At 45.2% G+C, this 15,957-nt stretch overlaps 1 protein-coding gene across 2 annotated transcripts; it reads left to right on the top strand.

The window, feature by feature from the left end:
* Window positions 1-1,365: 1,365 nt before the first annotated feature.
* On the top strand, window positions 1,366-15,944 carry LOC106575551 (importin subunit alpha-4). 2 transcript variants are annotated; one of them, XM_014152127.3, is made up of 16 exons: window positions 1,366-1,593; window positions 4,426-4,470; window positions 6,466-6,555; window positions 6,689-6,718; window positions 6,816-6,964; window positions 8,032-8,117; window positions 8,366-8,452; window positions 8,561-8,730; window positions 9,674-9,718; window positions 9,818-9,949; window positions 12,373-12,501; window positions 12,730-12,834; window positions 12,949-13,020; window positions 13,169-13,331; window positions 13,480-13,574; window positions 13,879-15,944. In XM_014152127.3, exons 1-16 carry the CDS (start codon window positions 1,525-1,527, stop codon window positions 13,975-13,977), a joined length of 1,566 nt encoding a protein of 521 aa, XP_014007602.2. In that variant the 5' UTR covers window positions 1,366-1,524; the 3' UTR covers window positions 13,978-15,944. The 2 variants fall into 2 exon arrangements, with proteins under 2 accessions (XP_014007602.2, XP_082819074.1); XM_082962948.1 differs by having other exon boundaries at window positions 8,032-8,119; window positions 8,362-8,452.
* Window positions 15,945-15,957: the final 13 nt, after the last annotated feature.

Raw genomic sequence — 15,957 nt, 5'->3', positions numbered from 1 at the left:
AAGCCATTGTAGTCAGAGAATTCTGCTGGCAAGGTGATTTGACCTGTCCTCATATAATCCAGGGTGTATTTAAAGAAAGTCCAATCTCTATCTACAAAAACTTGTCCATTGATAACTTTAAAAGCTGTGTCTTTGCCATCCAGGATCCTAGCTATTCTTGAGTCTTGGTGTCTTCTGAGAGTAGACAGAGTAGTGGTGAATTTTTGACCTCCAATATTGAATGTTATTAAGTCCTGGGCACTCATGTTTAGATGACTGACAGTTTAAATCATTGCAGACAAGAATAGGTCTAAGGAGAGGAGTGGTATTCAGTGAACATATCCTTGCAACACCAACCGTAAACAAAACAAATCTCATGCTAGGTGAGTGCAGTCACATAACTTCAGTTGGAGAGGCTGGTGACAGTACAGAATGTTACCACCAGGAGCTAATATAAGCCACAAATTGAGATTGATCATTGAGCCCCAATGGAGTAAATTGAGTAATAAAACACAGGAGGTTAGAGGCACTTTAATTGGGGAGGACGGGCTCGTGGTAATGGCTGGAGTGGAATAGTATCAAATACATCAAACACATGGTTACCATGTGCTTGATGCCATTCAATTCATTCCTTTCCAGCCATAATTATGAGCTGTCCTCCCCTCAGCAACCTCAGGTGGTACTAAAGTTACTAAATGGAGTACAGTGAGGTTGGCCCCCCAGATGGTTGGTTTGGCTCCTGACAGTAGACCTTGGTCGAAAGTTACATCTACATTCATTCAACATGGGAATAGCATTATCCTTTGTTGCGTTGTTTTTTTGTTTTAGATTTGTCTCTTTTATTCAGACTACCCTGTCCGTTTAGTTCAGTAAATGACAGTGAGTGGCACTTCATCTGCACAGGAGGGGTAATATGTGAGAATATGTTTCTGTAGTTTCCCCAAGATCAATATGATAATGTTTATTTAGTTGTAGGTAATAAATTAAAGCAATGCTTAACAACAAAATGTAGTAGTGATTTGATTGTTTTTTGTTCACATATTAGTGTAGCTACATTTGTGTGGATTAACTGTAATGTCAATTCATTTTTTGTTTAATTTGTGAAGCATTGATCTTCAGTGATTCTTCATAACGAAGTCCTCCTTTTGGGCTCAAATCCAACCTATCTGACAGCAACACCAAGCAATCAGTGTAAAGTAGCCAGCCATAGCATAGTTGATTAGCAAGTCGTTTTGTGATAATGTACAGTATCTTCATTGGAGACTAAAAAACAACTGATATATTGCAGCAATTTAAGGGTATCAACTAGTTACATTGCGCAACAATGTTGCAAGGAAGTCGGTTACACCAGGGGATGCACGCATACTAGCCATTGGTCCTCCTCCCCCAATTGACAGGATTCCGTGGCTCCTCCTTGACGAGATTATCCCATCGCGGTGCATCACGTCTGGCCAGCCACACTTCGGCAAAACAGCAGTACGTGTTCTCTTTTCCCACCGGAGCTTCAAGCACAGGACTAGCTAAACACCCCGAACACAGACGGCCATGGCAGAAAACGCCGACTTGGATAACCACCGAATTAAGAGCTTCAAAAACAAGGGGCGCGATGTCGAGGTGAGAATCTAGCTAGGCTAACGTTAGCTGGCTAGCTAACTAGCCGTTAGCAACGAGTGCTAGCGAACACTCTGGGTTACCTAGCTCTCAATTCGGGTTGGTTGCTGCAGTATTCATTGTCCGTCCTTGTTGAAGTTTTCTTTTTCTATAATGTGTCGCCGATTATGATATATCCTCCACATACACTAACTAACTAAAGTTTATCATGCGGAGCGGGCGCGGCTTTCGCAAGAAGGCCTGCTAGCTAGCCAAGGAAAGTTGCTAATTCTGTGCTTGTTAGCAGCTAGCTAGGTTGTGAGAAACATATTTTTTGGAAATTAACTCTTGGCATCAACTAAACTAAATGAAAGTAATAGTTATAATTGGTAAAAGGCACCAGACAACTATCTTGATGTTGGTCATGGGCATGACATTTGATATTTCGAGTTGGCAAGTCAGTCACTGTAACTTAACTAGATACGCTTACCAGCTAATTATAGCTAGTTGTATGTGTCAAAATGGGCGGATGATGCACATTATCTGTTACAAAACAACTAGCACAACAACTTCCACGGCTGCAACAGTTGAGATTCGGCGTTATTAATCAGTTTATAATAATATACCCAGCTAACTAACTCATACGTGAATGAACAGCTTGCAATTCAATATCCCAGTGACCGCAGGGTGGGAGTTTAACAAACAGTGAGTTAGAGCAGTTGCACCATAGCACATCTGGATCTAAAACTAATGATGCTACTGTCACCATGCTGATTCAATAAACCTCCCGAGTGGCGCAACGGTCTAAGGCACTGCATCTCAGTGCTAGAGGCGTCACGACAGACCCTGCTTCGAATCCAGGTTGTATCACAACCTGCCGTGTTTGGAGTCTCATAGGGCGGTGTACGATTGGCCCAGCGTCGTCCAGGTTTGGCCAGGGTAGGCAGTCTTTGTAAATAATAATTTGTTCTTAACTGACTTGCCTACTTAAATAAAGGTAAAATTAAAACCCCATACTCGATGATTAGGGCCACACATTTAATTCAAAGGGACATGCAATTTCCCTTGTATCTGTATTGATCACACATCCTTAACATAAATATTCCACTTTTGGGACTACATAACATGTTGACTATCCCATATTCTTATGTATTAGAAACACAGTAATCTCGGACGGGGGGGCATGATGGTATGTGCTATATTGAGCGGAGAGGAAACAGAAGTGTGACATGGTTGTTTTGGGGCCAGGTGCCAGTGTGACTTGCACATGTCTGACGACCCACCAGCCCCGCTGACAAGCTTGCAGCAGCTAAGCCAAGAATACGAGATGGATCACTTGTTGTCAGAGACGAAAGGCCTTGTCCAGATACAGCCCCTATCCTTTAAGCACAGTAACCTATCAGATCTATAGAAGTGCCCCAGGCCAGGGCAACACACACTCACCCTGCTCCTATGGTGCTGAATTCTACTGCATCAGAGAGGAGACACACGCACACACACAGCATCTACAATGAGATTTAGGCAGTGTTTAGACTTCAAGGAATGTTAAAAGCTGTAGGTTACAGAAAATGTATCCCTTTCACAAGTTCTGACCTACACCACCACAGTGACTGCCGTGTATGACGTTGTTACAATACAATAATAATCCCAACATATAACAGGATACTCCACAATCAACATTGGCTATGCAGAATTAGTAGTATTCAAATGTAAAGAAAGGTTGAAGACCTCTGGTGTGTTGTTCAGGAGCTGAGGCAGTCTTCCCTCTCACAGGAAGTCGCCCTCTTGTCCCAGCATGGAATGAGTGTTCCAGAGAAATGCCTGGAATTCCATAGATTTGATCGATCGTTGTTGAGTTTCAGAGGTCTCTGACTTCCTCCTCCCAGCTGAGCCACTCAGGCATTCTCTATTGGCTGATTCACTATCCTCCCTAAACACAGTTCCCACAAAAGGCAGTGTTGTCAAAACATTGTGTTCCGTCTTCAATAGATGGAGCGTTTCAAACGCATACGGAACCACATCAGAATTTTACTGCGACCTTGAGTTAGGGTGTCAGATCAGGGGCAGGGTTTTGCCAGCAGCAGCGGGTCACACCTTTGAGTTGGTGGAACATAATCATTGCTTGCATGAGGGAGGTTACACAGCATTAGTAATATGAACCAGGATGCCCTGACTGGCAATCAAGTTAACCTTTCTGGGAAGGGTGTTCCGCTGGCCTACAGACAGTGAAATTGCAAGGCACCAAATTCAAACAACAGAAACCTCATCAAAATTCCTCAAACATTACAAGTATTATACACCACTTTAAAGATCAACTTCTTGTTAATCCAATCACAGTGTCCGATTTTAAAAAGGCTTTACGGCTAAAGCACACCATGCGATTATGTTAGGACAGCGCCTAGCCACAAAAAACCATACAGCCATTTTCCAAAGAAGGAGAGGTGTCACAAAAGTCAGAAATAGCGTTAAAAGTAATCACTAACCTTTGATCTTCATCTGGTGGCACTCCCAGGACTCCATGTTAGACAAATGTTTGTTTTGTTAGATAAAGTTCATCTTTATGTCCAAAAACCTCATTTGAAATTGGCGTGTTATGTTCAGAAATGCATTGTCTCAAACAAACATCCGGTGAAAATGCAGAGAGCCACATCAAATTACAGAAATACTCATCATAAACATTGCCGCCTGTTGCCAACATGCAGCAGTACACTTGTATTCTAAAGCCCAGTCTGTAAACAAAATGGAGCCAGTTCCATTTGGCTAACATTGCATGTGGTTTGTTTGAGTGTATGGGCTGTCTTTTAAATGCTCCAGTAGTTAGGCTCATCTTTGACTGTTCTCCTCTCTCTCTTACAGACTATGCGAAGACATCGCAATGAAGTGACAGTGGAGCTGAGAAAGGTGAGCCGAGCATCTCAATTGACTGTTTATAGTTCAGTCGCATCCAATGGACTATCCCATTAGCCTATTTCTGCTCCTCCCCACACTGAAATTAGAAAGGCTAAATCTCCACACTATCCTCTTGAGTTTCACCCTTCACCTCTCCCACCCTACCACACCTCTCTGGTCTCTGTTTGTGTCCCTGCCCACTCTACAGATGCCATTCCAGCGCTGCCGTGTCTGTCATGTACCTCTTATTTTGGTACGCGTGGCACAACAGACACACTGTCATTTTAATTGATACATGCAGGCCCTTTTTCCAGCAGTCTCTGTTGCAGTCTCTGTTTATCAAATTGGCTGAGACAGAGCAGCCAGGTCTGCCCCTTATGGGCTGCTCTGTCTGCTGAGTCATTTTGTTTCTAAATAGGTGTGTGTGTGAGGAAAGTAACCCCCCCCTCTTATGCTCAGGTTGTTGTTGAAGAGTCAGGATGCCTTGGCTGTATTTAGGTCATCCCTCTCTCGCTCTCCCACCCTGTCAGAGAGGCCAGACTGGTCTTACCCCTCAGCCTTGGGGAGGGTTTCCCTCTCCTGGCCTGCCGAAGTGCAGAGCTCTGGCCTGGCCTGCCGAAGTGCAGAGCTCTGGCCAGGGGCCATTAAGTAGGTGTCTTGGAAGTATGACTCTATAGCAGCTGCTCTGGGTAGAACCATGACCATTCCTCTGGATGTATGACGCTATAGCAGCTACTCTGGGTAGAACCATGACCATTCCTCTGGATGTATGACTCTATAGCAGCTGCTCTGGGTAGAACCATGACCATTCCTCTGGATGTATGACTCTATAGCAGCTGCTCTGGGTAGAACCATGACCATTCCTCTGGATGTATGACTCTATAGCAGCTGCTCTGGGTAGAACCATGACCATTCCTCTGGATGTATGACTCTATAGCAGCTGCTCTGGGTAGAACCATGACCATTCCTCTGGATGTATGACTCTATAGCAGCTGCCGGGAGCCTGCCTCCCGGGTAGACCAGCGCACTCGGGAGCCATGCCTCCTCTGGATGTATGACTCTATAGCAGCTGCTCTGGGTAGAACCATGACCATTCCTCTGGATGTATGACTCTATAGCAGCTTCTCTGGGTAGAACCATGACCATTCCTCTGGATGTATGACGCTATAGCAGCTTCTCTGGGTAGAACCATGACTATTAGAGGGGATGGTGCCAAACTGAACTTAGATCAGCATCTGGGGGGGGGACTTTATTCCACTGGAATATAACTCTGAGCTAGAGCTGAGATAATACAATGAAAATGATTGACACCGACCATACCGGTCACTTATTGCAGGCATTTAGCTGATATCGTTAATTATGGTAAGACGCCTATATTAGAGAAAAGAGAAATTTGAAATCAAATACATTTGCTAAAATGGGTGATTTGAGCAAATGTACAAGCAGTTTAAAGGATAAGTTAAAACTGTGGTGCACATCAACGTTCCAAACTTATCGTTATTGCATCAATTCAGACAATTTATCACGGTATGGATTTTTGTCCATATCGCCCAGCTCTACTCAGAGCCCTTGGTTTTTGCACTAAAGCCCCAACGTGTCCTCTGAATGCGGCTTGCAGAAGTGTTTCAGGAAGTCTGAGCTGACCAGCAGTTTTGTAGAAACATATACAGTTGGCCTGTGATTTGATGACAACTTCTGTCTTTTTCTGCTAAAAAGCCATGTCCTACCCTTACAGAAGAGCACACCACTAATGTAGGATGAGTGACACAGCAGTTCTCTCACATAGCAGTATGTGTGCTGCAGAAGGGAACCGAGATGGATGCATTCCTCCCTCGTGCTATCTGCCACTAACGTCACTGGGAGGTTATGGGAGCAGTCTTAGCCTGTTGGAGTCAAGCAGGGAATCTATTCCCTCACTGTGTGGGTGAATGTTTCCAATAGCATTCCCTCCTATATTCCTTCTAGGATTCAACACTTAAAAATATATATCTATATTTTTTCCCCCAGAACAAACGAGATGAGCACCTTCTGAAGAAGAGGAACGTTCCACAGGAGGAGAGCCTGGAAGACTCAGACATAGACTCTGACTTCAAAGGGGTGAGTCAGTCCTCATTCTCTCTCACACTACGACTTCAAGTTCGGGAATGACAGGAATATCTTAGCTCTAACCTTGCAACATGTAAATGCGTAGCTACAGCAAATCTCACAACTCTTGTTTTTTGTTTTGCAGCAAAATGTAACACTGGAAGCCATCTTACAGGTAAGCCTGCATTCTGTCAGTGTGGTTGAGATCCATCCCGTACATACATCTTGAGCTGTTGGAGCTAACCTCGTGTTCTCGCTCTCCTTCCTGTCAGAATGCTGTCAGTGACAATGGACTCATCCAGCTCAGTGCCGTGCAGGCAGCCAGAAAACTCCTGTCCAGTGACAGAAACCCCCCCATCGACGACTTGATTAAGTCCGGCATCCTGCCCATCCTGGTCAAATGCCTGGAGAGGGACGACAAGTAAGTCTGCTTTATGAGGGGGAGGAAGAGACTGTATGGGGCACCTTTGCCCTGGAAGAGTAATTGAAAGATGAGGGCGGTAAATTGCCCCTGTGGTAATTCTGTGTGATGCCTCCGTTCAAAAGTCAGAAGTGCGAAAGGAGAGAAGGCTGAAAACTGGAGCGTGAATGAGTGGGTAGACTAGCCCTGTATGTGTCAGACTGCTCTCTCACCATTCTCTCTCTCCATTGTCTCTCTCTACATTCTCTGTCATGCTCTGGGGCTACTGGTGTGCCCTCCCTCTCCTCCGCATGGCTGGGCTGATGTGAACACTGTAGCAGGCTGCAGACACACACAGACGGATAGGAGAGAAAGTGTGTGTTCCGCTTTGCTGCACTAGCGCTGCCCCACAGCTGTTAGCGCTGTCTCTTCAGTGGTGGGGATGGGGAGCGATTAGAGGGGAGTCCCCTGGACAGGGACTGGTGGATGGGGGGGGGGGTGTGTGTGTGTGTGTGTGTGTGTCAGGCTTGGACAGGCGCAGGGCTGCAGGAGATGTGGGGGGATTTATGTGTTGTGTAGACAGGGAAGGTTGGGTGATGGAGCATGAGGCGATGCCAGATATATATATGTATGCATACACACACACACACACACTACCGTTCAGAAGTTTGGGGTCATTTAGAAATGTCCTTGTTTTGAAATAAAGCACATTTTTGTCCCTTAAAACAACATCAAATTGATCAGAAATACTGTGTAGACATTGTTAATATCGTAAATGACTAATGTAGCTGGAAATGGCAGATGTTTTATGGAATATCTACATAGGTGTACAGAGGCCCATTATCAGCAACCATCACTCCTGTGTTCCAATGGCACGTTGTGTTAGCGCAAACTCCCTCTAACCAGAATATATATATTTATATGAATGAATGAATTAGACAGAGGTGGGGGTTAGTGGTGATGCAGGTTGATATGGATTGTTGATCAGTAGCCATGTGCTGTTGATGGGCTTATTGGTTGTGTTGTCTGGGGACAGCTTCTGTTTGTCTCTTCATATAGCTAGCCTCATTTACTCTCATCTTCCTCAGTCCCTCTCTCCAGTTTGAGGCTGCCTGGGCGTTGACCAACATAGCATCAGGGACGTCACAACAGACTCAAGCTGTGGTCAAATCTAGTAAGTAGTTTCTAGTTCTTCTGTGGCCCAGTTTCAAACTGAACCATCAGGCATACATGATGGACCTGTCCATATGAGCCAATCTATCCATCTGGTTCCTGGTATAGAAACGCATGCTCTCAACTGTCTTCACCGTCTCTTGTCTGCCATATCCTCACTCTACCTCTGTCTAACTAATGTCTCTGTCTCTCTCTGTTGTCTGCAACGTTGTCTAACATATGGGTCTGCCTTTCTCTCTACATGTCCAGATGCTGTGCCTCTATTCCTGCGGCTGCTACAATCTCCTCACCAGAACGTATGTGAACAGGCTGTGTGGGCGCTAGGCAACATCATCGGTGAGTGATGGCTCACACACATGCACACACACACACACACACACACACACACACACACACACACTGGCCGATGCCAGGCAATGACATACCTGTGTTCTTCCCGCGCAGGCGATGGGCCGCAGTGCAGGGATTACGTAATCTCCCTGGGCGTGGTCAAGCCCCTGCTGTCCTTCATTAACCCCTCCATCCCCATCACCTTCCTCCGCAACGTCACCTGGGTCATCGTCAACCTCTGCCGCAACAAGGACCCCCCACCCCCCATGGAGACAGTACAGGAGGTAAGACAGACAGAGGTGTGTGAGACCCCCCCACCCCCCATGGAGACAGTACAGGAGGTAGGACAGACAGACAGACAGAGGTGTGTGAGACCCACCCCCCCCCATGGAGACAGTACAGGAGGTAAGACGGACAGACGGACAGACAGACAGGTGTGTGAGACCCAGCACAGTCATTCAATCTAACTGAATTTTGTTGATATCCAATTACGATTTTGTCTCATCGCTGCAACGGGCTCGGGAGAGGCGAAGGTCAAGTTATACGTCCTCCGAAACATGACCCGCAAAACTGCGCTTCTTAACACCTGCCCGCTTAACCCGGAAGCCAGCTGCACCAATGTGTTGGAGGAAACACCGTCCAACTGACGACTGAAGTCAGCCTGCAGGCGCCCAGCCCGCAACGAGTCGCTTTAGAGCGATGATCCAAGTAAAGCCCCCCCGGCTAAACCCTCCCCTAACCCAGACGACACTGGGCCAATTGTGCGCCGCCCTATGGGACTCCTGGTCACGGCCGGTTGTGACACAGCCTGGATTCAAACCTGGGTCTGTAGTGCTGCCTCAAGCACTGCGATGCAGTGCCTTAGACTGCTGCGCCACTCGGGAGGCCAATCTGACTGAATGATGATCTTCACATAGACGTTTGTTGTCAATATTAGCTGAACCCTTTGCCAAACAGCTCTGGCTGTGTTCCATGTGTTTGGCTCTGAGGACAATCAGACGATGGGGGGTTTGATTAGGGAAAGTGGTCTGGGACTTTGGGTGCTGCCTAGCATTCTGCTTCCCTGTTCCCAACCATCCTCTAGCCTGGTCCTGGAGGTCTGCAGTGTCTGCCTGCTGAAACAGACAACACCCTGGGTCCTGTCTGTTGATCTGCTCAATAGTGTCGCCTCATTGTTACGCCTCCACTCATTTTGCCTGACTCTCTCTCTCTCTCCTCCTCTTCCAGATTCTACCTGCTCTCTGTGTATTGATATACCACACTGATATAAATGTAAGTATCACCCTACTATCACAACAGCTAAGCTAGTTGCTTTGCCATTTCCTATGGAAATTCCCTGGTTCTAACACCATCCTCTCTCTCGGTGGTCAGATCCTAGTGGATACAGTGTGGGCCTTGTCCTATCTCACAGACGGAGGCAACGAACAGATCCAGATGGTCATCGACTCGGGGGTCGTCCCCTTCCTCGTCCCCCTGCTCAGCCACCAAGAGGTCAAAGTTCAGGTATGTCTGCATCCTTTCCCCTGATTGGAAGTAGGATTAGGGCTGTTACGGTGACCGTATTACCGCCACATCAATGGTCATGAGTCATGTCCGCAGTCAAATGCCACGTGACCGTTTAGTCAGGGTAACTAGGCTTCTCCAAGCTCTGCTGCTGGTCATTAGTAGCCTACCAAACTTGCTAACTGCCTGGTACTCAGCACTCTATTGTCCCTCTAATCACTCTGAAATCAATGCAAATGTATTGAAAATCGAATCAAACACTTCCTGAGAGCTCCTGTTGCGCAACATTTTAATAGGCTATGCAATTGCGTGAGAAAACAGTGATGGATTCTATTAAAAAGAGGAGGATCCCATCAGCTTTCTATTAGCTAGGCCTACTATATTTCTCATCTTTCCTAATATTAAGCACATTGCTTCTCTTTACAACAGGAGTATAGCCCACCTGGCTGGCATGAAAATAAACCACGGGAAAAGCAATGTGCTCCATTCGCTATATAATTGCATAGATTGCATAATATTTTCCCCCCTACACCTGTTCCGAGACAGCATTAAATCAAGAATAGTCTAATGGGTGACAGTATTAGCCTCTCATTTGTGAGTGATGTATTATCATTTGTGAATGGTGCCCAGCGTGTGCATTAAGACAAACAGGGCGTGCCTTTTTTTGCCCGACTTTTTCCAATCACCTCATGTAGCCTAGCCCAAGGTTTGTATCACAAATAACTTCTTAAAATGAAGCACATTAATCCGCTTTATAACCGGTGTAGTGGCCAACTGGCATACATAGGTGGCGCTTGAGTTTCAAGTTTGAAGAATTACATTTTCACCATAGAAATGCACCTTTTTAATATTAAAGCATTACATGCAGAATCGCATTTACGTTCACTTTGAGAACAGTTTTCCTGCTAATTGATTGCATTTTGGAACATTCATGCTTATAGCCTATTGCCGTGTGCGCATTGCTGTGCTTACGTGACGAAATGGCCTAATAGTTTATCAACATTTTAAGCTTAATGCTCTGATCTGTTGCATCAGCCTCATTGCTTTTAAAGGTTTTTTTGATGCGAGTGGTTGTATTCATTTGGGCTTTATCGCGTTCCACAACGGCCCCAGAGATGTTTAGAATAATTATTTATTTCACAGAAGGACAAGCTGACCAACAGAATAGGGACATTTTTGTACTATGGGGGATAGTAGATTGACATAGGCTAGTGCCTTTGCTGTTTGTTAGGCTCTACTCATCTTGTTGGCTGACGAAAAGTAGGCTAAATGTGGACAGTTCTAACATAAGAGCGACGCGCGCAGTTGTGTCACGATATGTCTGTCTTCACTTGTAGCCTACTTCTTAGCTGAGATGCCTGTGAGAAGGACCTGATCACGTGACGGGCATTGGCTAATTAATGAGAATTGAAATATGAGAGAACCATGTGAGAGGTGCTTTGGAGCACGGCAGCCGAGAGAATGGAATTATAATTATTATATTCAGCCCCAAGGGCACAACGACCACTTTGGCGGCAAAAGGCATAGTTTTTTTTTAGGGGATTAAGGCCACACAAGGGGATGCCGCTGGGAAATTCGAGGCCTGTTGAGAATATTATCAAGTACTTGTCAAATTGTGAATGAGAGACTGATGAAGTGTGCAGCCTGCACCAGAAACAGCTTATGCCATTCATGCGACTTTTTTCAAATCATCATTAGTCGCATCATGCAGCCTTAGAATGTATTCAAAATGAAAACATATCTCCCAACGTTGGTGTATCAACTAAAGTTGCATAAATAACTCAAACATATAGGAGTACCTGTTTTTAACTGCTCAACACAGAATAGCCGCATTTGCAAACTTCTTAAATTGTTTGGAGAAAATATCCTTTATTTAATTTAGCTATGTTCAATTGTATTCTTCATACTATAAAATAATGCCATGGAATTCTAAGTAAATCTTGTCTGCTAAACTCGTGTAGCCCACAGCCATATGGCATAGCCAAGTCAGGACCTATCATAAGGACAACTCAGAGTATGCTATTCTGTTCTTCTGAAATAGACTACATTTTCTTTAGAGCTGTCTAAAATAAATAGTGGATTTATTGTGAAGGTGTAAGCTATATTACATGGATTTATTAGATGTTCCAAAGGTCTGCATCAGGGGCTTGTAGGCTATGCGTGGAAGCCAGGAGATGCTAAACGTGTTTATGTTAAGTAACGGTCAATTACCGTGTGAATGACATTCACCGGCTGACTAAATTTCATGACCGCCACAGCCTAAGTTGGATGAAGTCGCCCCTACTCTGATCTAAGGTCAGTTTCCAGTTTTCCCTCTAAAGGTTGAGGTTAGGCTTGTGGGAAGGGTGATATACCTGGAACTTACTGTACGGAATGTGACTTCCTGTGACGTCATTAACCACCTGTGATGTCATATCCTGTAGACTGCAGCTCTGAGGGCAGTGGGGAACATTGTGACGGGGACAGACGAGCAGACGCAGGTGGTGCTCAACTGTGACGTCCTCTCGCACTTCCCCAACCTGCTCACACACCCCAAGGAGAAGATCAACAAGGTAACAGGCACACGTTTAGATGCTATTGGTGGCATATGTTTGTTTTGCTGTAACTAAGTCCTGTAGCGTTGAAATGGGATGGACCCCCAGTGTCGTTTATTTCCAACAGTATCTATACCTCTGTGTAACGGTCTCAGTCGTACTCATGTGGTCCATGGTGTGCGTGTCTGTGGGTTTCTCTCAGCTGAATGGCTTCCTGTGTGTGTGTGTATCCCTCCCGCCCACTAGGAGGCGGTGTGGTTCCTGTCCAACATCACAGCAGGCAACCAGCAGCAGGTGCAGGCCGTCATCGACGCTGGCCTGCTGCCCATGATCATCCACCAGCTGGCTAAGGTCAGTCACTGAGCCCTTATGTGCCCTACGAAGTATTATGTAGCCCATATGTTCTTGTGGAGATCTGTAAGGAACACTACCCTAACCACTGACAACCTCTGTGTTTGTCTGCAGGGAGACTTTGGCACACAGAAGGAGGCAGCCTGGGCCATCAGCAACTTGACAATAAGTGGAAGAAAAGATCAGGTATGTTCCACCAGGGCTGTTTCCATCAACACCCAATCCATAAGGCGTTGCGTTTTGTATGGTCCTGATTGGCTGGTTAAGTTTACCCGTCTGTAGGCAAAGCAAGGCCCTGATAGGCTGATCTGCTATGTTCTACCCGACCCTATAGGTGGAGTACCTGGTGCAGCAGAATGTGGTTCCTCCGTTCTGCAGCCTGCTGTCTGTGAAGGACTCCCAGGTGGTCCAGGTGGTCCTAGACGGCCTCAAGAACGTCCTCATCATGGCCGGGGACGAGGCCAGCACCATCGCTGAGATCATAGAGGAGTGTGGAGGTCAGTGTGTGTGTTAGAGGGGGGAGTGCTTGTGTGTCAGTTCACCATGTTGCCATTGTATGACAGTGTAGTGTTGCTACTGTGAAGAACACATTCTAGATTGATTCACTGTGATGGACTTTCATGCTAATTTCTCTCTGCCCATCAGGTCTAGAGAAGATCGAGAACCTTCAGCAGCATGAAAACGAGGACATCTACAAACTAGCCTTCGAGATCATCGACCAGTACTTCTCAGGAGACGATGTGAGTACCTCTGCTCTGACAGAAGCCCTACAGTTTGCACACCGTTAGAACCCAGCGCTGTCCTGACAGTGCTGTGCTGGGTGTAGGATGTGTGCTACAGAAACGTAGGGCCTTTTTCCTCCACTTCCTCTGTCAATGGGGTAAGATGGAGGAATCGGCTAGAGGCCTTGCTACCTAATTCGATATAAAATCAAATAAAAAATTGACCTGTTTTCTGTAGTGACAATGAATCTAGTCTCCACTCTGTGTGTTTGTTCATCTATGGCACCACCCTGATCCATTTATTTTCCTTCTCTCTTTTTAGATTGACGAGGATCCCAGCTTGATCCCCGAAGCCACTCAGGGCGGAACCTTCAACTTTGACCCCGCCACCAACCTGCAAGCAAAGGAGTTCAAGTTTTAAAGGCAAACGTCCACCTAGTAGGTCTAACTCTCTAGCTGCTCTGAACCCTCCAGTCACCTCCTTCCCAACATCAATCACTGACTCACTAACAACAGCTCAAGCACTGAAGGATCATTGTTATCCATCTCTTTTCAAGCATCTCACAGCGATGCTTATAAATGTTCCAGAAAGAGAAAACGCCTCGTCCGTCATTCCTGCAGTTCCCAAAAAGTTGCTATTATCCTCTTACTCAGACACGTTCACACATACACATACACACTGAAGAGACTGAAGACATCTGTGTGCATGGACCAATGATCTTGTCCTACCAATCATCATATCAGCAAAGAAGAGGAATGGTCTCATTTAAAGGCGTGCTCTTCTCTGGAGTCTGGTCTCATGGTCTGGGATCAGAGCACGTTGGACACAGCGACTGAAGACACTCAACCTCTGAGTTAATTGACTTTTGAGGAGTACGGACAGCATCTGGGCCGTCCTTTGTTAAACATTCTAATTGATGACCTCATCAAAGGGCTGTTAATTATTCAGTCCTCATTGAACTACAGTTTTTTTGGAACAGAACACTGAGAATGAATGCTCTCAAAACCCTTCTCAGAGGGTACAGAAGTGAGCAGTCGACATATACCCAAGTGGACTGAACAGAATTCAACAACCACCCACCACTATAATATTTTTCATTTTAGTTGTGAAATCATCATGAAAAACAATGGATTTAAAGTACAAAAAAATATATTTAAAATTATGCAACAGGGAAATTCTGAAATGAATAACAAGGAAGACTGTAGCATTGATCTATGGATGGCTTGCTGGTGGAAGGGTTTTTGGGTTGAGAGGAGGGGGAAGGGGAATGGAGTTGAGCTGGAACCAAACGCACCTCTCCTCAGAACCTCTAAACTGGGTTTTGGATCAGTCCCTCTTACCAGGTTCTATCCTCTGAACGAGAAACCCCTCAACAACAAATAAGCCTTAAAAACCAGGCTTCAACTGGGCTTTTCCAAAAGACACATCTCCTCTTGCAGGGGAGACATATCGTCGGACGTTGAATTTAATGACTCAAGAATGAGGAAGTATTTTGGAAAGATATATCGGTAGAGGGACAGAGAAAGACAATGTAACACTGATTTCATCTGTGTAGATTCCACATCTGCAGTTTCTATTCAGTCTTATGCACACTTCAGAGTCACCCCTCCCTCTGCTTACTGTGTGTGGAAAGGAATGTTTGCTTCAATAAGTCAAAGCTATGGTTGCATTGCAATGGCCCATTGACCATACAGTTGTTCCATATTTTTCTCTTGTTCTATATGCTACATCTAATTATACAATTTAAAGAGTATTTCCCCAACTGTCTGAAGTTTGGTCTGTACAAAGCAGCTGCATTTTGCCAGTCATCCATTGATCGGTTCACTTTGCGAGACTGTAATGTTTTTACTGTTAAAAGATTAACAGGGAGGTTTGTTTTTAAACGTGTAACGTGATCGATGACTTGATTGAAAATTCTCTTGTGAACTGGACTTTTGTCTTGATTTCCCTCAAGCATTTATTTGTGAAGGGACCGGAAAAAACTAAAATTACATTTGGACTAATGTAGTTATGTTTTGGCTGCTAACTACTGAGAAGGAATGGGGATTATTTCAGGGGAGCGGCCCACGCCTTTTTGGACTAGCCATTCACAACTGATGAACAAAGTCTAGCTGGTGTACGGTCATTGATCTAGATTCTAGAGACATAGAATGAGAGCCACTTTAAAGAATGGAATTTTTGTCTTGTGTCAGAAACTGATACAAGCTTATGCTTTTGGGCAAGATTTTTACTTGCTAACGAAACATGTACTAAAGAAGAAAAAGCAACAGATAGCATTTTGGCCTCTGTCTTACTTTTTATACATTTTAGAATCCATATCTCTTTAAGGTGGCTCACAATGTTTCTTTCAACTCTTGTGCATATTAAAGAAAATGAGTTGAAATCCATTTTGCCTTTTTG

This window comes from Salmo salar, chromosome 16, assembly GCF_965601325.2.
Source record: "Salmo salar chromosome 16, fSalSal1, whole genome shotgun sequence".
NCBI lineage: Eukaryota > Metazoa > Chordata > Actinopteri > Salmoniformes > Salmonidae > Salmo > Salmo salar.
Note: the sequence above shows the minus strand (reverse complement) of the source record. Positions and strands in the feature narration are given on the sequence as shown.

What these genes read in the sequence shown, in the direction of transcription:
- LOC106575551 (XM_082962948.1), top strand. Translation starts at nt 1,525, where the DNA reads ATGGCAGAAAACGCCGACTTGGATAACCACCGAATTAAGAGCTTCAAA. An exon ending in CACTGGAAGCCATCTTACAG is followed by an intron (nt 6,719 to 6,815) that starts GTAAGCCTGCAT and finishes CCTTCCTGTCAG; the next exon opens with AATGCTGTCAGTGACAATGG. An exon ending in TGCCTGGAGAGGGACGACAA is followed by an intron (nt 6,965 to 8,031) that starts GTAAGTCTGCTT and finishes CATCTTCCTCAG; the next exon opens with TCCCTCTCTCCAGTTTGAGG.